General features: G+C 41.0%; 1 protein-coding gene across 36 annotated transcripts in view; it reads left to right on the top strand.

Moving 5' to 3' along the window:
* The window catches only part of MACF1 (microtubule actin crosslinking factor 1), a 349,861-nt gene that overhangs the window by 243,154 nt on the left and 83,478 nt on the right, over nt 1–23,229 (top strand). For 31 of the 36 annotated variants that reach the window (XM_067010930.1, XM_067010949.1, XM_067011022.1 and 28 more), the window contains 9 exons: nt 4,565–4,731; nt 6,016–6,172; nt 8,335–8,452; nt 12,484–12,546; nt 13,200–13,441; nt 14,266–14,395; nt 15,322–15,521; nt 19,227–19,722; nt 20,395–21,866. In XM_067010930.1, the coding sequence (XP_066867031.1) occupies nt 4,565–4,731; nt 6,016–6,172; nt 8,335–8,452; nt 12,484–12,546; nt 13,200–13,441; nt 14,266–14,395; nt 15,322–15,521; nt 19,227–19,722; nt 20,395–21,866 (3,045 nt within the window). The remainder of the gene's footprint in view (nt 1–4,564; nt 4,732–6,015; nt 6,173–8,334; nt 8,453–12,483; nt 12,547–13,199; nt 13,442–14,265; nt 14,396–15,321; nt 15,522–19,226; nt 19,723–20,394; nt 21,867–23,229) is intronic. The other 5 variants (XM_067011058.1, XM_067011015.1, XM_067011080.1 and 2 more) reach the window with 1 other exon arrangement.

The following is a 23,229-nucleotide window of genomic DNA, read 5'->3' as shown; positions in this document are numbered from 1 at the left end:
AAACTCAAAATGGATTAGAGACAACGTAAGACTGGACACTATAAAACTCTTAGAGGAAAACATAGGAAGAACACTCTGTGACATAAATCACAGCAAGATCCTTTTTGATCCACCTCCTAGAGAAATGGAAATAAAAACAAAAATAAACAAATGGGACCTAATGAAACTTCAAAGCTTTTGCACAGAAAAGGAAACCACAAACAAGATGGAAAGACAACCCTCAGAATGGGAGAAAATATTTGCAAACGAATCAATGGACTAAGGATTAATCTCCAAAATATGTAAACAGCTCACACAGCTCAATATTAAGGAAACAAACAACCCAATCCAAAAATGGGCAGAAGACCTAAATTTCTCCAAAGAAGACATACAGATGGCAAAGAAGCACATGAAAAGCTGCTCAACATCACTAATTATTAGAGAAATGCAAATCAAAACTACAGTGAAGTATCTCCTCACACCAGTTAGAATGGGCATCTTCAGAAAATCTACAAACAACAAATGCTGGAGAGGGTGTAGAAAACAGGGAACGCTCTTGTACTGTTGATGGGAATGTAAATTGATACACTATGGAAAACGGTGTGGAGGTTCCTTAAAAAACTAAAAATGGAATTAGCATATGACCCAGCAATCCCACTACTGGGCATATACCCAGAGAAAACCATAATTCAAAAAAACACATGCACCCCAATGTTTATTGCACCACTATTTACAGTAACCAGGACATGGAAGCAACCTAAATGCCCATCAACAGACAAATGGATAAAGAAGAAGTGGTACATATATACAATGGAATATTACTCAGCCATAAAAAGGAATAAAATTGGGTCATTTGTAGAGACGTGGATGGATCTAGAGACTGTTGTAGAGAGTGAAGTAAATCAGAAACAGAAAAACAAATATGGTATATTAACACATATATGTGGAACCTAGAAAAATGGTACAGATGAACCGGTTTTCAGGGAGGAATTGAGACACAGATGTAGAGAACAAACGTATGGACACCAAGGGGGGAAAGTGGCAGGGGTTGGTGGTGGTGTGATGAATTGGCAGATTGGGATTGACATATATACACTAATATGTATAAAATGGGTAACTAATAAGAACCTGCTGTATAAAATATAAAAATTCAAATTTCAAAACAAAAAGAGATAGCTCAAAAGTCAAAACTATTCAAAAAGTTATACTCAAGGTGTAGGAAAGTGAATAAGGATATACTCTTGCTCTCTTCCATGTGTCTTCTATCCCATTCACCCCCACAGGTAATGGATTTCACATTTATTATTTCTATTTCTTTTTTCCAAAATAAACACACTATTTCCAATTCTTCATTACAGAAAAGGGGGTACAATACATAATCTTTTGCACTTTCCTTTTTTACTTAATATGTCTTAGAAATCACTTAATTCATAGATATCTTCCTCTTTTTTTGTTGTTTTTTAACTATACATTCATTTTGAGGATGAACTGTAGTTTATTCCACCAGACTCTTGTTCTGGTTGTTTCCAAAATTGTGCTATTAAAAATGACACTGTAGTGAATAATTTTGTGTTTTTTCCCTGTATTATTGGAAGTGTATCTTCAGAGTAATTCCTAGAGTGGAATTGTTGCATCAGAGGGTAAATGGTTGTGTGGTTTTGTTAGATGTAGCCAAGTTCCCTCCATTAGGATTTCCCCATTTTGCATCCCTAGCAAAAGTGTATGACCGTACTATGTATTTCCCCTGCAGCCTCACCAATAGAATGTATTGCCAAGCATTTGAGTTTTTGCTAATCTGATTAATAAAACATATCTCAATGTGGTTTTAATTTTTTATTTCTTCTCTAAGTTGAATATATTTTTATACATTTAAGAGACATTTATTTGTAAATCATTGGTTCATGTATTTTGCTATCTTCTGTCAAGAGTTTGATCTTTTTTTTTTCTTTCAACTTACAAGAGTTCTGTATTAGGGAAATTAGTCCTTTATAACATGTTGGAAATATTTTCTCACAGTTTGTCCTTTGTCTTTTGACTTTGCTTATGGTGTTTTTGGCCATATAAAAGTTTATTTTTTTAAATTATTACACAGTAGATTTTATCAGTTTTTTTTAAACTGAAATATAGTTGGCATACAATATTATGTTAGTTTCAGATGTACAACATAGTGACTCAACATTTAAATACATTATGAAATGATTACCATGATAAGGCTAGTAACCATCTGTCCACATTCAGAGTTACTGCAGTGTTATTGACCACATTCCTTATGCTGTATATTACATCCCCATGGCTTAAATTTATTTTATAACTAGAAGTTTGCACCTCTTAATTCCCTTCACCTATTTCACCCATTCTCCTAACCTTCTTCCCTCTAACAACCACCTGTTTGTTCTCTGTATTTATGAGTCTGTTTTTGTTTGTTTGTTCGTTCATTTGTTTTGTTTTTGAGATTTCAAGTATGAGATCAACAGTATTTGTCTTTCTCTGTCTGACTTATTTCACTTAGCATGATATACTCTAGATCTATCCATGTTGTCACAAATGGAAAGATTTCATGCTTTTTTATGGCTGAGTAATATTCCTGTGTGTGTGTGTGTGTGTGTGTGTGTGTGTGTGTGTGTGTGTGTGTGTGTGAGAGAGAGAGAGAGAGAGAGAGAGAGAGAGAGAGAGAGAGAGAGAGAGAGAGAGAGACATCTTCTTTATCCATTTAGATTTATATTCTGGGCTTTCTATTCTATTCCATTGATGTATATGTCTGTTTTTGTGCCAGTACTATACTGTTTTGATTACTGTAACTTTGTAGTATAGCTTGAAACCAGAGATATCACTCTTTCATTGAAGTTGTATTTTTTTTTTTTTTTTTTTTTTTTTGTGGTACGCGGGCCTCTCACTGTTGTGGCCTCTCCCGTTGTGGAGCGCAGGCTCCGGACGCGCAGGCTCAGCGGCCATGGCTCACGGGCCCAGCCGCTCCGCGGCACGTGGGATCTTCCCGAACCGGGGCACGAACCCGCGTCCCCTGCATCGGCAGGCGGACTCTCAACCACTGCGCCACCAGGGAAGCCCTGAAGTTGTATTTTTAGTCATAGTTTGAAAGGCTTTTGCCACACCCAGGTTATGATGGAATTTACCCACATGGTTTCTTTTTTTTCTTTTACATTTGAATACTTTAACAATTTAAGCTTATTGTGAGGTATAGTATGAGGTATGAATACAAGTTCATCTTTTTTCAAAGTTCTATATAGTTATTCCCAATATCATTTATTTGAAAAGTCTGTCTTTACCCCAGTGATTTGAGAATCTTTCTTTATCACGTACAAAATGTCTTATGTATTGAAGTTTATTTCTTGATTTTCTGTTCTATTTCACTGGTCTTTCTATTCATTAACAATAGCATACTATTTTTATTTTTAGAGGCTTTCTGGTATGTTTTACTATCTGGTAAGGCTAATCTCCCTTATTTCTTTTTTCTTTTTCTTTTTTAGGATTTCTCGTAGCTATAATTGTACATTTATTTTCCCATATGAACATTAGAATCAACTTTATCAGTCCTAGAGAAAAAAGTTGGTTTTTTTGTTTGGCTTACATTACTTTACTCATTCACACATGCATATATGTGCACATAGATGCATACATACACATACACACATAGCTTTATGGACATCTTTCCTTTTTTTCCAGGTCTGCTTTCATGTCTTTCAGAAGTCTTTTAAAGTTTTATTCATAAAAGTTTTGTACAGTTCCTAAAATTGTACCTTTTGTGTTGCTATTATATTATTCTTGATTTTTATATGTTGATTTTATATTCTTGCTTATTGGATTACTTCACTGTTCAATTTGGTTGTATTGTTGATTCTCTGAGGTTTTACAAATATACTTTCATGTAATCTGCAAATATAGTTGTACCTCTTCAAATTCTGTTTTTTGGGGTTTTTTTTTTTGCGGGACGTGGGCCTCTCACTGCTGTGGCCTCTCCCATTGCGGAGCACAGGCTCCGTATGCGTGGGCTCAGCGGCCATGGCTCACGGGACCAGCTGCTCCGCGGCATGTGGGATCTTCCCAGACTGGGGCACGAACCCATGTCCCCTGCATCGGCAGGGGACAAATTGTTTTCTCCTACCTAATTGCATTGGCTAATATTGTCAATACAGTGTTAAATAATAGTGAAGAGTGTGTTTACCTGTTTTGAAGAAGAGACAGACTACAGAAGCTTAGAGAAGTTCAATAGCTTAAGATCACAAGCTAGTAAATAGCAAAGCCACGATTGACTTTCAGGTCTGTTGTACTCCAGAAACTTCCATTCTTTTTATTCTGTCATGCTGCCTCTGGAATCTTTAAAGATGTGTTTAAAGGAGACAAGACTCCTTTGTAATTTCCAGCCACTCTCAGGTGGATTGGAGAAATCCTACATATTTAATGTTTTGATCTAGTAGTTGACCCAGTGAACATGCCTCTTTTCTTGTTCCCTCTTTTTCTACAAGTAAGGGAGAACATGCCCCAGCTTTAATCTAGATATCTTTCATTCTTTAGAGTCATTATTTACAAGGACCAGAGGATTGAATACATTTCCTTGTTTCCTTGACAGGAGCTCAATTTGGAAATGGAAGACCAACAGGAGAACCTGGATACTCTTGAGCACTTGGTCACTGACCTGAGCTCCTGTGGCTTTGCCCTGGACCTGTCCCAGCACCAGGACAGGGTACAGAACCTCAAAAAGGACTTCACAGAGCTACAGAAGACAGTTAAAGAAAGGTGAGATTTCATATGTATGGATCAGTGTCATGGAGCTAATTTTTTCTTGCTGTTGAATGAAATGACTTTCTCCTCCTTCCTTCTTCACCAGAAAAGATGGCATCAAAATTCTGTTACTGAGCCATAGGAGATTGGAAAGTGCCTCTTTCAGACAAAACTATTCAGTCTACTTAATACTTAGTGGTCTTTCTGTTAGTAAATAGTGAGTTCCTTCTCAGTAATGGGACTCAGTTCCCCCTCAGTACAATCAAAAGCCCAGGTCACCTGGACCAAACAGAACAAATTTGGGGCAGCAAGGTGGATTGTGGCAGGATTAGAAATAATGAGAAAAATTGGAAGAGACTTCCCAGACATAATTAAGGATTATATTGGAACTCACACTGCTTGTTTTGACCAACATTTAAGTTGCTGTTACGGAGGAGTTTCTGGATTCTTCTTTTAAGGCAAACATGAGGATATACAACAAAGGTGGATGATTTAAGGTTATTAGCTCACAGTTGAAAAGCCATAATTCCTCCATTAGAAAGCCTCATGTGGGTTTAAAAGCTTGATAAGACTTCTCTTGGTTTAGCCATAAATATCTCGATTTAGCAGGTGACAGCTTTAGTGTCTAGAGGAAGGCAGTTGCTGCTCAAATCACCACTGTAAGCAGCAGTTATTTAGTGCAGGTGAAAGGGACAGGACAAAGGCCAAGAAGGCTTTGTTTTTCTTGCCCTCAGCTGAGGGCTGTTTAGCTATATGAAGAGCCAGGATCTCTGCCTTGAAGTCTAATAGATGTGACCATTTCCAAAACTTAATTTCAAAATTGAATTTTCCTTTCTCCTTGATTTATTTTACTCATTGGTGTGCTTAGCCTAACTTCTCTGAGCCTCAATTTTGGCATCTTCCTTGTTAAAGGAATTAGCATTTGAATTGGGCCTTGAAAGTCAAATACCTAAAAAGTAGCAGAGCTGGCCTTGAGATCCAAAGCCTGCATTCTTTCCATTGTATCATAGTACCTAAATAGCAGGCTCCCTTTAGTTTTTCTCATTTTCACTTTAGCCTAGAGTAAGATTGAAGACTCCTTTCCCAGAAATGTCCAAACAAGGGCAACAGATTCCTTAGTTTGATGCTCCCCTACATTATATGTGGTTGTTTAGCCAAAGCTGCCATGGAAAAGATTATGAGAAGGAAAGGCCCTGTTAGGAAACTGATGCCTAGAGTCCTAGAATGAATATAGTTTTAGTTCACGTTGACTTCTTTACAAGCTTAGTCTGGCAAGTAACAAATTGTCTCTGTTGACAGAGAGGAAGATGCATCATCTTGCCAGGAGCAATTAGATGAATTCCGGAAGCTGGTTAGGACTTTCCAGAAATGGCTGAAGGAAACTGAAGGGAGTATTCCACCTACAGAGACTTTCATGAGCACTAAAGAGCTGGAAAAACAGATTGAACACCTGAAGGTAGGTGAACAAAGTCTCTCCAGGAATCAGGCTGGACAGCAGTTTGGAATCTTGTGTGGACTCATTTCCACCTGTGGTGGGCAAATGGTGTGAGAAATCCAAGTTATCCGTGGGTATCAGAATAGCAGTTCCTCCGTTCTCTCCACGTGAGTCCAACCTACCCCTACCCAAGCACTGTGCACCAAAACATCTCCTACTTAAAAACCAAAACCAAAAAAGTAATCTGGGAATGATATCTATAAAGTTTCAGCTGTCTTGGGGATACCTGTCACGCTGTGGTAGGTCATAAAAAAGACAGTTGTCAGAGTCCAGTCTTGAGAAGCTTACACTCTCGTTGTATGTTTGAGAATTAGACAATTATATGTGAGCAAGTGACCAGATATGTGATCAGAAAATTGAGGAGAGAATTTCTCCTCAACTAATAAAGGAAAAGTTACAATCAGATGGTTGGAAGGTACCTGCAAGGGTAGCATCAGCCTTTTTCCCATCTGTTGCAGAATCCCTTCTCTCCTATCTTTGTTTTTTTCTTTTTTTTTTTTGTTTTTTTTTTTTTTGTGGTACGCGGGCCTCTCACTGTTGTGGCCTCTCCCGTTGCGCGGAGCACAGGCTCCGGACGCGCAGGCTCAGCGGCCATGGCTCACGGGCCCAGCATGGCTCACGGGCCCAGCCACTCCGCGGCATGTGGGATCTTCCCGGACCGGGGCACGAACCCGTGTCCCCTGCATAGGCAGGCGGATTCTCAACCACTGCGCCACCAGGGAAGCCCCTCTCCTATCTTTGATTCATAGTCATCCAGCTCTATTTGCACCTCTAACATGTTTCTTATTTTTGTTGAAACCAGTCTCCAAGTAACTCTCATGAATTTGTCCTTATTTTCTTAGTAAAAAAGGATTTATCTTGAATAGATGAAAGAGAAGAGCTTTCACAGAGAGAGTGCCAGGAGCATTTGCTGTGGGGAGTTCCCTAGGACAGAGGTTCCCTGATTTCTTGGTTCATGGTTCCCTTTGTGTTTCAAGACATTTTTCATGGCATCTCAAGGCAAAAAACAAGCAAATGAAAAAAACACCCCAAAAACTGAAAAACCTCACTTACTAATTGATCAGGTCCAAACAGCTTAACAGTAGTTGTTCACATGGTGTCCAACAGATGTCACTGTTTTTCCCTCAAAAATTTAAAATATCCTGTGAGTCAGTGCATAGTTTGGGAACTGTTGGCTCTTTGGAATCAAGAGTGACTAATAAAAGAACTGACAAACTCTGAATTGGCAAGGTTCAGTTTGAAGTTTGGCAGCATGAGCTTGCCAGATGTTCATGGCTCGATGTCTTTCTCTGCTGCTGCTTTGCAGCTTGAAGTCAAAAGCAAACTAAGTAGATTGTGAGGGAGATTCAGTATGGAGGAAGGGACTGAAGGCTAGGATGGTGTCCCAGCTTGGAAAAGAGTAAAATTCTACTTCTGTAGCAGGCAGTTCACAGCTTAGAGACAACATGACCAGATACTTTTGTCTTAGAGCAAATGCCATTGTTTCCTAACAGCTTTCTGTGGTGGTTTGAGCTCTGACTTCAAACCCAATGTAAAATTCCCTTGAAAAGGCAAAGTGTAGCCTATGATTCTGTATGTTTGTCTACATCTCAATATCTAGCTCCTCATTTTACCCTCCAATTACCATTTCCTTTATATCCTTTACGAGCATGGTATTCCCTTTGTCCACCTGGCAAACTCTTATCTTAACTCCAATCTTTCCTCTCTCCAGGCAGAGTTAGATGTGTCTCCTTTTGTGCTCTCAGAGTCTAGTGGCTCACCATATTTCTGTAATAGCATTTATCACATTATAATGCCATTGATAATCTGAGCTCTTGGTTTTAGGAACTGTGTCATAATCCTATTTTGTATCCCCAGCGTTTGGCACAATGCCTGGCCTATAGTAAGTGCTCAAAAAATATTTGCTTGATGAATGAATGAATGAATGAGAAGAGCCTGAATATTCCAGGATATCATTCTCCCACATCTTGGCTGGCTAAACCAAGTTCTGGAAATGGCTGAATAAATGAGGATGATTGCTTAATGCTTGTCAAAACTTTAGGGAGTGTATGTAGAACAGGTGTCCCTACTTATGAGGAGAAAGCCTCAAGATATTACGTTTTGCTATTTTGTTCTTTAAACAGGGTCTCCTAGATGACTGGACAAGTAAGGGAACTTTGGTAGAAGAAATCAATAGCAAAGGTACTTCTTTGGAAAATCTCATCATGGAAATCACAGCACCTGATTCTCAAGCCAAGACAGGTGAGTGTGGGCTCTTGAAAATGTAGTGAATAAACATCATTCTTCCCTTTGCCCTTTGGTGACGACCCCGTATTGAATAAACATTAGAATCAAGGTTGGATATGAAAACCAAGGATGTTTCATGAAGCAGTCTTCCCCTCAACCTAATCTGTTTTCCCATTTCCTTTGTAACATTGCTCCATTTTGCAAAACACCTTCCTGTGATGGGAAAAAGTAAAGGGACTAGTTGGCCCACTTAGAACTGTCCAATGAACATAGAAGGATTAAAATAGGATTTTCCACCTTGAGAAATTTCTGTCTTTTAAATATGTGAATGGATGGCTATGCATTAACTTTAAATTAGGGTCCGCCCTGGAGGGTATAAGCATGATACCTTGGGAGAGGCTAAGTGTTTAGGAGTCAGTATTGGTACACCAGGAACTGACACACTTCTTGGAAGTGCATACAAAGATTGGGCCCAACTATATATGAATTGTCTCTGCCTACAAATTAAGTCTTTCAAACAAAATGCATTCTGAGGGCTTCCCTGGTGGCGCAGTGGTTGAGAATCCGCCTGCCGATGCAGGGGACACGGGTTCGTGCCCCGGTCTGGGAAGATCCCACATGCCGCGGAGCGGCTGGGCCCGTGAGCCATGGCTGCTGAGCCTGCGCGTCCGGAGCCTGTGCTCCGCAAGGGAGAGGCCACAACAGTGAGGCCCGCATACCACAAAAAAAAAAAAAAAAAAAAAAAAAAAAAAAAAAAAAAAATGCATTCTGAGCTCACAGTCACTTGCTGGTTGTCAATTGGGATCTCCTAGGTTTTATTACCAGACTATGTTAATGCACTCCTATACTCACTTAAATAGTAAGGGCAAAGTTTACTTTCTTGTTTCCTCCTGAGAATGGCTACTTTCCTATTGTATCCTAAAGTTTAAAGGTGTCTTGGAACTCTCTAGAAGTGACAGCATTTCAGAGAATTGGTGATTTTTATATTCTAACACTTAAATTTCTAAGTTCAGTGACTTATTAGTGTGTGACATCACCCAGCAAACTTTTTCTATAAAGGGCCTTAGAGTAAATATTTTAGGCTTGTGAGCCATATGGTCTCTGTCACACTATATGTCTCTGCCATTGTAGAACAAAAGGAGTCATAAACAATATATAAATGAATGGGCGTGGCTGTGTTCCAGTAAAACTTCACATACAGAAACAGGCGGAGGGACAGATTTGACTGGTGCACTAAAGTTTTCTGACTTCTGGACTAGATCAGTGGTTGTTTGAACTTTTTAAAGTACTGTATAATCTTTTTAAAAAATAAATCTCATGTAGAACTATAAGACAAATACAAATATAAGTGAATTGATAGCATTTATCTATTATGAAATTCATCAATGAGAATATTGAGGCTATCGGGACTTCCCTGGTGGCACAGTGGTTAAGAATCCACCTGCCAATGCAGGGGACAAGGGTTTGAGCCCTGGTCCGGGAAGATCCCACGTGCCGCGGAGCAACTAAGCCCGTGTGCCACAACTGCTGAGCCTGCGCTTTAGAGCCCACAAGCCACAACTACTGAGCCCACGTGCCACAACTCCTGAAGCCTGTGCGCCTAGAGCCTACGCTCCACAACAAGAGAAGCCACCACAATGAGAAGCCCGCTTGCCGCAACTAGAGAAAGCTGATGCACAAGAAACGAAGACCCAATGCAGCCAAAAATAAATTAATTAATTTTTTTAAAAAAAGAATATTGAGGCTATCTTAGTGAATATGAAAATTTGGGGAAAAAAGAATTTTTGAATGACAGCTTCATTATTTATTTCTCAGTTTTTTCCTTGGTTGCATTGTATCCAGAAAATACGGTTCACACAGATAAATAGTTGAAAATGATGACAAAAAAAGTTCACTCTACAATCTGAAGTGTTAAGAATTCTCTTACTACACAATTCTACCCTGATGAGAACCTGCTCTGAGTAGATATACCTCAGCCTTTTTTGTCATTTTTTTTTTTTAATTTATTTATTTAGTTTTGGCTGTGTTGGGTCTTCGTTTCTGTGCGAGGGCTTTCTCTAGTTGTGGCAAGCGGGGGCCACTCTTCATCGCAGTGCGCGGGCCTGTCACTATCGCGGCCTCTCGTTGCAGAGCACAGGCTCCAGACGCGCAGGCTCAGTAGTTGTGGCTCGTGGGCCGGTCCCCTGCATTGGCAGGCAGATTCTCAACCACTGCACCACCAGGGAAGCCCTGTCATTTTATTTAATGGAATTCACGTGTGCTGTAGATGTTTTTCTTTATACGTAAGTGGACGTATGTAGGTTTGAAAATTATAGAGTGCTAATGAAGAACTACAACTTTTCCCATCAGTGACACTCAGAAAGAAGTTTAAATGTATATACAAAGGTGCAGGAACTACTTTATTCTCCCCAAAAGGCAGCATAAATTGGCTATATCAACTGAATTAAAATGTGGTGTTCAACGTAATTGAATGTGCATGTTTTACTGCCATTTCTAAGTACTTAGGATATATTCTGAATATTAAAATTAAACCAAACATTTATAGAGTCCCTAAAGCACCTCCTCAGGGTGCTTTGAAAACCAGTTTGAAGATCACTAGCCTGAGTGCTCTTAGAAAGTTCTCTTCCGGGCTTCCCTGGTGGCGCAGTGGTTGAGAGTCCGCCTGCCGATGCAGGGGACGCGGGTTCGTGTCCTGGTCCGGGAAGATCCCACATGCCGCGGAGCGGCTGGGCCCGTGAGCCATGGCTGCTGAGCCTGAGCGTCTGGAGCCTGTGCTGCACAACGGGAGAGGCCACAACAGTGAGAGGCCCGCGTACCCCAAAAATAAAAAAGAAAAAAAAATGTTCTCTTCCATCTCTAAAAACCCATGCATGTTCTAGTTCCTTATGGTCGTGGAGCTCTTTTGGTTTCGTAAAGTGCTTTCACATACACTACCTCACTACTTCTCACCAGTAACCCCATGAGAGCTGACAAGATAGGTAGTATTATCTTCATATCCCAGAGAAGATACTGAGGTCTGTGCATAGATTAAGGCTCACGTACTGAGTTAGTGACAGTCTTGGCTACGACTGTCTTCTCCAAATTACTAGTCCGGTTTCTTTTTGGTCATCACCAGATTGCAGTGGAATATGATCTTTTGGTTTGATCCATTTTTTAAATTGAAAATACAATAATGTTAACATTTAAAAGTTTTACAATCCTTATTATCTAATATAACCTTGCACTTGACCTTTTCCACAGTGAAATCAGTGCACGTGAGAGTCTTATTCTGCCCTTTGAATGTTATATTATGTCATGACTATTCTTCACATTTCTTTATAATCTTTGTAATTACATGATCTGGTTTTTACTTACTTGGGATACTCCTGAAACACAAGGAATCAACTTGGGGAGAATATAGGTGAAATTGTGGTAATTAAAAACAGAAACAAAGACCCTAAACAGAATTTATGGGAATGTTTATGAGCCAGATTTATTGACGCTTAGAATTTCTGTTTTCTGGTGGGGGAAGGGGAGCAGAAAGTCATGAAAAAGAAAAAGACAGGATCTTTTGAAATAATATAGGAAAGGCTCATTTTAATGTCTTTACTAAAAGAATGCTGCTTTTTATGTCCTTAATTGTACTTATTGTTTATTTTTATTATGTTGAAGAACATTGATGTTAAAGTTGAACCTTTTTGGCTGTATTATAAATCCTCCTCATTCTAAAGTATGTCAAATGCCAGTCTAAAGACTTAGTCATTCTACTGATACTTGCTTCACAAAATTAGGGCAAGGTCCAAAGAATCCAAATTAGAGATTTAAGAAGAGAATTTGGATTTCCTCTAGAAAGGGTTAGGGTTAGGGTTAAGGAGCTGAAACTCCTCGAGTGACACTGTTGCCCGGCAGCTAAAATGATTTGTCTCTTTCCATGAGTATGTTGTCTTGTGCTGTGTTAACTTCCTGATATCTGAGCTTAAAGTGAGTGCCAAAGAATAAATTCGGTGCCTGTATGTATTCCTAACACATTTGTCTTGCCTTGTTTGTCTCTCTGTCCTTCTGCTCAGGTTCCATACTGCCCTCTGTAGGAAGCTCTGTAGGCAGTGTAAACGGATACCACACCTGCAAAGGTGAGAATGCCATTTTCAACAGTGCCTCTTCATTGGGTGTGTTAGGACAGTGTTCATGTTTGCATCTGTGTATGTTTCCATATGTGTGGAAGGATTGCTGCCAGGATGGGTGTGAGGGTAAAAGTCTGGGGAGAAGCAACTGTGACGCCTCTTTGTTGCTAGCTAGAGGCTAAACAGGTTGGCAACCAGTGAAATAAAGTTACTAAGCAAATAAACTGGACCAGTAGATAAGACCAATAAGGAAAGACCTGGAAGAAAATATATGCAAATCTTTGAATTATAAAGAAGCTATACTAGAGGTGGTCTAAATCTAGCCCTCAGCCTCCCAGCTAGGTTTTCTTCTCTGCAGTTTAAAGAAGAGGAGGTAGAAGAATGCCCCAAATCCTTCACTCCCTAAACTTTTGCTGCTCCCATGTTTGCTTAGCATTTTATTTATACATCTGAGTATATAATGCCAAAATCAGAAATCAGATTAATGAGAGCTCTTTTGCTTTTTGTATGTAAACAGGAACTTCTATGTGATTTAGCAGGAATATCATCTCTAGTTCTCTAGGAGTGGGAGAGATACTTAATCCTGATGAATAATTTAGTGAGGAACCACTGGGGATGCTTGAGAGCTATTCCCAGTCTGATTTCTGTGTCTGTGATGCTAGATCTGACGGAGATCCAGTGTGACATGTCAGATGTAAACCTGAAATATGAGAAACTTGGGGAAGTGCTTCGGGAACGCCGGGAAAGTCTTCAGGCTGTCCTCAGCCGAATGCAGGAGGTTCAGAAGGAGGCAAGCTTGGTGCTGCAGTGGCTGGAATTAAAAGAGGAAGTCCTGAAAGGCATGGAGGCCTCTTCCTCTCCAACCAAGACAGAGACAGTGAGAGCCCAAGCTGAATCTAACAAGGTACTGTGTTGCCGTTAGCTGCATCTCAAACACTAAGAGGAAGGGGCGGTTGTACCAGTGTTCCCGCCTGAGCCCGGGGGCCTGAGAGTGAGACGTGGCCAACCACCCAGTCGTTATGAGCAGCATGTTTGACTTTCAAATGACTGGTATGCCTAAACTCTCCCAGAGAATTTTCTTACCTGTGAAATTAGAAATTGTTACACGTCAGACTGAGAAACAAAACCAGATCTGTTTGCAGAAGGAGACTAGCCCTCCTCAGAAGCATCAGTTCATTGAGAATGGGATCTCATTTGCAATGTGATGGTATAAGCCAAACCATTCCATCAAAGCACGTTTCCAACTCTTGGGGGGATCTAAACAGCTGTGATTGCAGTTCATTCTCAAGATTGACATGTAGGCCTAGGGAAAATGTCAGAAGAAATAAGACCATGTAGAAAATCCGGTAAAAATTTTTTGCCAAAAATTTTAGTATTCCTGTTGAGGCCTAGCGTGTCATATGCTACAACTGCATAAACATCGCCATTATCGTCGTCGTCATCATCATCATCAATTCCTGACACTTAGTTTATAGCGGTTAGCCATTTTCTTATTGGGTTACTGATGTATTGTACGTGAAAGAAATTCAAATTTTGCCATCTAGATTTTCCTTTTAATTAAATATTCAAGCAGAAAGGTTAAGTATCTTAAAATCATGAAACAAGCCATGGATAGAATCAGAAGTCGAGCCTGTAATTGCTGCCCTGTCTTCCCGTCATTTCCTCCACACTCACAGCTTTGTTTCCTGTCCAGAAATCTCATGACATTCATGATGTTCTTTCTCCTAGGCCTTCCTGGCTGAATTGGAACAGAATTCTCCAAAAGTCCAAAACGTAAAGGAAGCCCTGTCTGGATTACTGATAACATATCCCAACTCACAAGAAGCAGAAAACTGGAAGAAAATGCAAGAGGAGCTCAGTATGTTATCACTGGGGTGTTACAAATTCACTAAATTTCTTGTCTTCAAAGTAAATACAGGCTTTTGGCATACCCAATAAACAGGAGTGATTTTTAGTTAATCGTCATAAGCAAGCAAGAAGGGGCAGGGAGGGTTAGAGAATGAGCCTGATTGTGGAAAAAATTTAGAGATTCCACTCAAAGTATCAGTATTGGCTTTCTTGGGCAAGTCAAACTGACAATCTGCTGTGACAAAGAGCATTGAAGATAAAAATGAAAAATGGGAAATAATCTAAACATTCTGTGAAGGAATTAAATAAATTATGCTGCACTCATAATATTGAACTATAAATGACGTAGGTGAATGTGTATTGGTATGAAAAGAATTTTTGGCATGAAAGATGCTCATAATTAGTAAGCTTAAAAACAGGTTATAAAATAATATATATGTTGCATAAGGTATTTTACATGCATTGTGTATGTATGTACATACTTCTGTGCAGTTTTATCCCATGTGTAGTTTCATATAGCCACCACCGCAGTCAAGATACAAAACTTTGTTACTTTAGTTAAAATTAAATGCAGGAGGGCTTCCCTGGTGGCACAGTGGTTGGGAGTCCGCCCGCTGATGCAGGGGACACAGGTTCGTGCCCCGTTCTGGGAGGATCTCACGTGCCATAGAGCGGCTGGGCCCGTGAGCCATGGCCGCTGAGCCTGTGCGTCCGGAGCCTGTGCTCCGCGACGGGAGAGGCCACAACAGTGAGAGGCCCGCTTACCGCAAAAAAAAAAAAAAAAAAAAAAATTAAATGCAGGTTATTTTTAACTTAAAAAAATATTAAATAATGCTCCAGGGGTCATTTCCTGTAGTATATTAGGAATGTAATTTAGGGACCAGGCTAGTGGCTGATGAGGGTAAAAGAATACATTCTCTCATTTCCTCTCTACAGATTCCCGATGGGAAATGGCCACCGAGGTGACAATGGCTCGGCAAAGGCAGCTGGAGGAATCCGCAAGTCATCTGGCCTGCTTCCAGGCTGCAGAATCCCAGCTCCGGCCCTGGCTAATGGAGAAAGAGCTGATGATGGGGGTGCTGGGGCCCCTGTCTATTGACCCCAACATGCTGAATGCGCAGAAGCAGCAGGTCCAGGTGAGCAGTATGGCTGAAAGCTTTCGAGCAAAGAAATCAGAGGCACTTGAACCTGGGTCTGAATGCTGCTCTCAACAGGTAGATTTACATGACCCTGGACAAGTCATTTAACTTCTCAGAGTCTCCATTTCCTCACTTTAAATGAGATGCTTGTAAGGTCTTTATCATGGTGCCTGTCCAATAGCAAATAGTATTGTTAATATCATTAATGTCAGTAACTGTATTATTAATATCGTTGACTGAGGCAGTAAGATGAGCAGATGGGAGACAGGGAACTTCTGACTAAATGGTAGAATCATTTTATTTTCAGTCCCCAGTGGTAGTGATCCACATTACTTCATGCAGTATCTTATATCTGCCAGCTTTAATTAAAGATTTTCTGCTGATCAGATCTCGGTACCCAACATTTGTGAAATTTAGGTTGGTCCAATTATGTCATTTCCAGTGAAATCCTGCCTAGACCCTTTCCTTGTTTTATAGCCTTCCCTAAACTTGTTCTGTTTCTTCTCACCACCCACCAAGTCCCCTAAGAGTAGTTTTTGAAAGAACCCTTTCTTTTAGCCCCTGCATCCATGTTATTTATCAAGTCCTATTTAGTCTACTTACAAATATTTTTCTAATCCAGTGGTTTTCAAACTTTTTGATCAGCAAACCCTTTACACTCTTTTTTTATTTTTTTAACATCTTTATTGGAGTATAATTGCTTTACAATGGTGTGTTAGTTTCTGCTTTACAACAAAGTGAATCAGTAATACATATACATATGTTCCCATATCTCTTCCCTCTTGTGTCTCCCTCCCTCCCACCCTCCCTATTCCACCCCTCTAGATGGTCACAAACCACCTAGCTGATCTCCCTGTGCCATGCGGCTGCTTCCCACTAGCTATCCACCCTACGTTTGGTAGTGTATATATGTCCGTGCCACTCTCTCACTTCGTCACAGCTTACCCTTCCCCCTCCCCATATCCTCAAGTCCATGCTCTAGTAGGTCTGTGTTTTATTCCCGTCCTACCCCTAGTCTCTTCATGACATTTTTTTTTCTTAGATTCCATATATATGTGTTAGCATACGGTATTTGTTTTTCTCTTTCTGACTTACTTCACTCTATGACAGACTCCAGGTCCATCCACCTCACTACAAATAACTCAATTTCATTTCTTTTTATGGCTGAGTAATATTCCATTGTATATATGTGCCACATCTTCTTTATCCATTCATCTGTTGATGGACACTTAGGTTGCTTCCATGTCCTGGCTATTGTAAATAGAGCTGCAATGAACATTTTGGTACATGACTCTTTGAATTATGGTTTTCTCAGGGTATATGCCCAGTAGTGGGATTGCTGGGTCGTGTGGTAGTTCTATTTGTAGTTTTTTAAGGAACCTCCATACTGTTCTCCATAGTGGCTGTATCAATTTACATTCCCACCAGCAGTGCAAGAGTGTTCCCTTTTCTCCACACCCTCTCCAGCATTTATTGTTTCTAGATTTTTTGATGATGGCCATTCTGACCCGTGTGAGATGATATCTCCTTTACACTCTTAAAAATTACTGAGGATCCCGAAGAGCTTGTGTTTATCTACTAATATCTATTAATATTAACTGTATTAAAACACTGAGGAATTTTTGAAGTATATATTTATAAATTAATTTTTTAATTATAATGATACAACCATAGCACTAACATACATAACATTTTTATGAAAAAATAACATTTTCCAAAATGTAAAAAATTGAATAAGAGTGGCATTGTTTTATGTCTTTGGCAAATCTCTTTAATGATGTCTGGCTTGGGACTTCCCTGGCGGTCCAGTGGTTAGGACTCCGCGCTCTCACTGCCAAGAGCCTGGGTTCAGTCCCTGGTCGGGGAACTAAGACCTGCAAGGCATAGCGAGAAATGAAATGAAATGAAATGAAATAAAAATGTCTGGCTAATAGAATAGTCTCACAGATTTTCATATCTGCTTCTGCTCTCAATCTGTTGTGATATCGGATGTCATGAGAGAACAAGAATTTTAAAAGGCAAATAACATCTTAGTATTATTATGAAAATAGTTTTTACCTCACTGACCCCATGCAAGGGCTTAGGGACTGCCAGGGGCCACCAGACCGTAATTTGAGAACCACCGTTCTAAGCTTCTCTTCTTCACTCTAAATGCTTGGTGGGCTGGATCTTGGGCCTGTTCCATTGCAGCAGCCCGCTAAAGGGCCTCTTGGTCTAGTTTATCCTCTACACAATTATCAAATTATCCCCTTAAATCATATATCTGAATATATTAAAATGCTTCTGTGGTTCTTGGCTGCCTATTGAACAGAGTTCAAATACCTGCTCACTGTGATGCATGAGGCTTTTCACAGTCTGGTCCCAGTTTGTCTTGCCAGCTCTTCCCCCATATACCTGGGCTTCTTCCCACACCGGATAATGGGTTCTTTCCTGAACACACTGCACTCATAGATCTCGGGATCTCTATGCCTTTGCTAATCCCAGGCCCTTCTCTGAACCAGCCTTACTCTCTGTTGTTCTCTTGGAGAACTCACATATTCTTTATTGTGTCACCTGTGAAGCCTTTCCTGATTTCCCTCTTCTGCTCTTTTCATCCCCAGAGGAATTAACCACCTTTACTTCTTGCTCTCACAATTCCACATTCACGTCAGCATTTTATCATTTTAACTTTTGTTACATTCTATTATAGTTCATTACTTACACATCTGTTAGTCCTTGATGTCCTATTGTATTTATTTTTATGCAGTGTAAGTGCTGAGTACTTTCCATAAGTTTTTTTGTTTAATCCTAATAACAGTCAAGTAAGTACTTTACTATCCTCATTTTACAGATAAGGAAGCTGAGATTTGGAGACCTTTTAAAAACTTGCCTAACTTTATACAGCTTAATGAGTGATGGAGTCAGGATTTGAACCCAGGCATCTAACTACAGAGCCTGTAATCTCAACTTCTTTGATGAGTGAAACAATGAATAGAAATAAATAAAAAGGAATAGTACTTGCTTTAAAGAAGCTTTTTACCTAATTGTGCTATATTATAATGTGCAGATTATATGTGCTGATGGAAATTCGAGAAAGGAACTAAGAAAAGTAGGGCATTAAGAGTCGAAATGGCAAGCCCAGCCAGTAATATAGCTCACTTTGGGACCCAGGGTTCCAAACTCCCAATTCACCGTTGTGGCCTCTCCCTTTGTGGGGCACAGGCTCCAGATGCACAGGCTCAGCGGCCATGGCTCACGGGCCCAGCCACTCCACGGCATGTGGGATCTTTCCAGACCAGGGCACGAACCCTCATCCCCTGCATCGGCAGGTGGACTCTCAACCACTGCGCCACCAGGGAAGCCCCAAACTCCCAATTCAGAGGCCTGCGTTTCTCCTGGCAAAGCTGACAAGTGCCCATCCAGTAAACAAACTTTGGTTTCCCAACCAAGGCCAACCTTAGTAACTGACATTGAAACAGTATAGGACAAATAAGGAAAAGAAATAAAATAGACACAATCAATGATCCTTTCAAAACAGGTTTTTATTAAGCAGTTGTTAAAAGTGATACTGCATTTTCCTAGTAGACTGGTCTTTGGAGTTTTCTGGTTTATTTTCAAAAGAAGTTGGCACTGCTTGGCACAATGCAAAATCAGTTTTTGTTTTGACAGTGTTTTTAGATCTGTCTTTTCTCTCTAAACATCTTGGTGTCATTTCTATTACAGTTTATGCTGAAGGAATTTGAAGCACGTAGGCAACAGCATGAGCAGCTGAACAAGGCAGCTCAGGGCATCCTAACAGGTCCTGGAGATGTCTCTCCTTCCACCAGCCAAGTACAGAAGGAGCTCCAGAGCATCAATCAGAAGTGGATTGAGCTGACTGACAAACTTAATTCCCGTTCCAGCCAAATTGACCAAGCTATTGTCAAAAGCACCCAGTACCAAGAACTGCTCCAGGACTTGTCAGAGAAAGTGAAGGCAGTCAGACAGCGACTGAGTGGCCAGTCGGCCATCAGCACCCAACCTGAGGCTGTAAAGCAGCAGTTGGAGGAGACCAGTGAGATTCGATCTGACGTGGAGCAGTTAGACCATAAGATTAAGGAGGCGCAGACACTCTGTGATGAACTTTCAGTGCTCATTGGAGAGCAGTACCTCAAGGATGAACTGAAGAAGCGTTTGGAGACTGTTGCCCTGCCTCTCCAAGGTTTAGAAGACCTTGCAGGTGAGGAATACACTGCTGCCATTATTAGTGGCAAGCCAAAAGGAGGAGTGGATTAGTGGTCCCAAGAACCTAGGGCGGCCCTTAAGTAGCTTTTGGACTCAGAATAGTGTTACTCTATCCCTTTGTCCACCTACAGTGAGGACTGCCGTGGTCATTACACATTGATTGGGTACTAGCAATATGTGAAGCTTTACACACCATAATCTGAGATATGAGAACACTAATATAAGTCTAGCCAGCAGGTAGAGATTCATAGAGGTACTTACAGGTGGAGTTACACACATACTTTCACTGATACTCACTTATTTTCTTCATACTGTATGTGTACGTGCACACACATATACCATATATACAAAATTAGAACACGTTCTAGACTTTTTAGGATGGCCTTATACAAGAAAAAATTTGTTGCCTCTTTTTCTAGAAACATTTATGGCTTTTTACCAGCTTAGAAGTTAAAAGTTTACTTCTGTTACTCAGATCACCTTACAAGGTTGATGTGAGGGTTAAATAGGATATAGTATATGAAAGAGCCTCGCTATGTGCTTCTTTTATGGTAGACCCTCAATTAGCATTAGTTTCCTTTTCCGAAGATTAGACCAGGTACTCTCAGTAAACATTTTAAATGCCATGTTCAGACTTGATGATTTAAATTTGATTTTCTCATTTCAGCTGATCGCATGAACAGACTCCAGGCAGCTCTTGCCAGCACCCAGCAGTTCCAGCAAATGTTTGATGAGCTGAGAACCTGGTTGGATGACAAACAAAGCCAGCAAGCAAAAAACCGCCCAATTTCTGCAAAATTAGAGCGGCTACAGTCTCAGCTACAGGAGAATGAAGAGTTTCAGAAGAACCTTAACCAACACAGTGGTTCCTATGAGGTGATTGTGGCAGAAGGAGAATCTCTGCTTCTTTCTGTACCTCCTGGAGAAGAGAAGAAAACTTTACAAAACCAGCTCTTTGAGCTCAAAAGCCATTGGGAAGAGCTTAGTAAAAAAACTGCAGACAGACAGTCCAGGCTCAAGGACTGTCTGCAGAAAGCTCAGAAATATCAGTGGCACGTGGAGGATCTCGTGCCATGGATAGAAGATTGTAAGGTCAAGATGTCTGACTTGCGGGTCACTCTGGATCCAGTGCAGCTGGAGTCCAATCTCCTGAGATCAAAGGCTATGCTGAGTGAGGTGGAAAAGCGCCGCTCCCTGCTAGAAATCCTGAACAGTGCTGCTGACATTCTGATCAACTCTTCAGAAACAGATGAGGATGATATCCGGGATGAGAAGGCTGGGATCAACCAGAACATGGATTCCATTACAGAAGAGCTACAGGCCAAAACAGGGTCCCTTGAAGAAATGACTCAGAGGCTCAAGGAGTTCCAGGAAAGCTTTAAGAATATTGAAAAGAAAGTTGAAGGGGCCAAACACCAACTTGAGATCTTTGATGCTCTTGGCTCTCAGGCCTGCAGCAACAAGAACCTGGAGAAGCTAAGAGCCCAACAGGAAGTGCTGCAGACCCTGGAGCCACAGGTGGACTATCTGAGGAACTTCACTCGGGGCCTGGTAGAAGATGCCCCGGACGGATCTGATGCTTCCCAACTTCTGCATCAAGCTGAGGTCACCCAGCAGGAGTTCCTAGAAGTGAAGCAAAGAGTGAACAGTGGTTGCATGGCAATGGAAAACAAGCTGGAGGGCATTGGCCAGTTTCACTGCCGAGTCCGAGAAATGTTTTCTCAGCTGGCAGACCTGGACGATGAGCTCGATGGCATGGGTGCTATCGGCAGAGACACTGATAGCCTCCAGTCCCAGATCGAGGATGTACGGCTGTTCCTTAACAAAATCCAAGCCCTCAAGTTCGACATAGAAGCCTCCGAAGCAGAGTGCCGACAAATGCTGGAGGAAGAAGGGACTCTGGACTTGTTAGGACTCAAGAGGGAGCTAGAAGCCCTGAGCAAACAGTGTGGCAAACTGATGGAGAGGAGTAAAGCTCGGCAGGAGCAGCTGGAGCTGACCCTGGGCCGGGTCGAGGACTTCTATCGGAAGCTGAAAGCCCTCAATGACATGACCACAGCGGCAGAGGAGGGGGAGGCGCTCCAGTGGGTAGTGGGGACCGAGGTGGATGTCATCAACCAACAATTAGCAGATTTTAAAGTAAGTCTTACCCTTGTTTTTTAATCTTTTTCTGTCTAATATGTGTATTTCTTTTCTTGTAACTTGGAGACCGATGGAGTACCCATCTTAACTTCTGTCCCTGGTTTCATTATTCTCATTTCCATCACCACCATAGCACACAGTTTGGAGACTAGACAGTCTCTTGGACTTCTGGGCAACTGGTTTGAACATTTTTCTATTGTAATTTATTTTAATGTTTATAACCAATTAAGGGTATAGAAAGAAATGTCCAAACCTTATTTCTTACTCTAAGAATCTTATGATTTCTTGAGATTTCAAATTAACCAGTTTTGTAACAGTAGGTGAATGTTTGTTGAGGGCCCTGTTGTTCATATCGAGGTATGAGAGTCCATAAGATAAACATGGGCTCATCTTGCTAAAGTGTGGGTTTTTTCACAGATTTTGAGGGAAAATTATTGATGTATTATGAGACAAAATGAAAAATTCTCATGAATTACTAAGACGAAACATGACTTCAAAGAAATTTTCCACTTGTAGCAAGTAGTGCTTAAGACTACACCTTAGACTCCTCAAGAGCACAAGTTCTCTACCCGTACGAGAGTTTGAGAAGCACTGCCTTAAGTGCAAAAATATTTTGATTCTTTGCCTGAGTCAGAATTTCCAGTCCTGAGATTTTGTGAGTCTATATTAAAACAGCTGGGAAGAAGAGAGGAGTTGACTCAAAAGCACAAATTTGCCAGGTCTGGGTTTGGAACCCAGGGCTGTCTGCTGGGTCTTAGCTCTCACTGCATGAGCCTTTCACCCCAAGACTTACCTAAAAGCGCCTTGCTTCCCTACTGGAGGCCTGTTTGCTTGCTCTTTCCTTCTTGGTGCCTGGAGTAGATTTGGAAAGGATACCTTACTTCCATCACCAGTGGCCATTGTTCCTACTTAACAGTAACACTCTGCCATCAGAGTTAATTTGTTCTCTCAGAGTCCCTGCCTGTTAGGATTCCTTCTATTAAAAACATGGATGGAAAGGTGGTGTTGACGCCAGGTCAGAGTCACGTGGTCACGAAAAAGGTCACAAATTTGTAGACAGGATCCAGATGCAGAAAGGTGGCTGTTTCAGAAGGGCCCACTAGCTTGGGGGATGTTTAGCACACTAAGGTGAGACATTGGCTGAAGACCCCCTTACAGTGCAATATGGAGCAGCACAAGTTGTCGTATTTGGGATTCTTGAGGCCCCGGATGAGGAAAGGGTAGGAGAGAAGTTTCAAAGCCATGAGCCCACATGTTATCCTCTGGGAAATGCCCACACCTAATCCAGTGGCTGGGTGGCCTTTCCTGCTTCACCACGTGGGCCTCTCTTCCCTCTTCCATTGTAAGCCCCTCAAAAGGA

This window comes from Kogia breviceps, chromosome 1, assembly GCF_026419965.1.
Source record: "Kogia breviceps isolate mKogBre1 chromosome 1, mKogBre1 haplotype 1, whole genome shotgun sequence".
Lineage (NCBI taxonomy): Eukaryota > Metazoa > Chordata > Mammalia > Artiodactyla > Physeteridae > Kogia > Kogia breviceps.
Note: the sequence above shows the minus strand (reverse complement) of the source record. Positions and strands in the feature narration are given on the sequence as shown.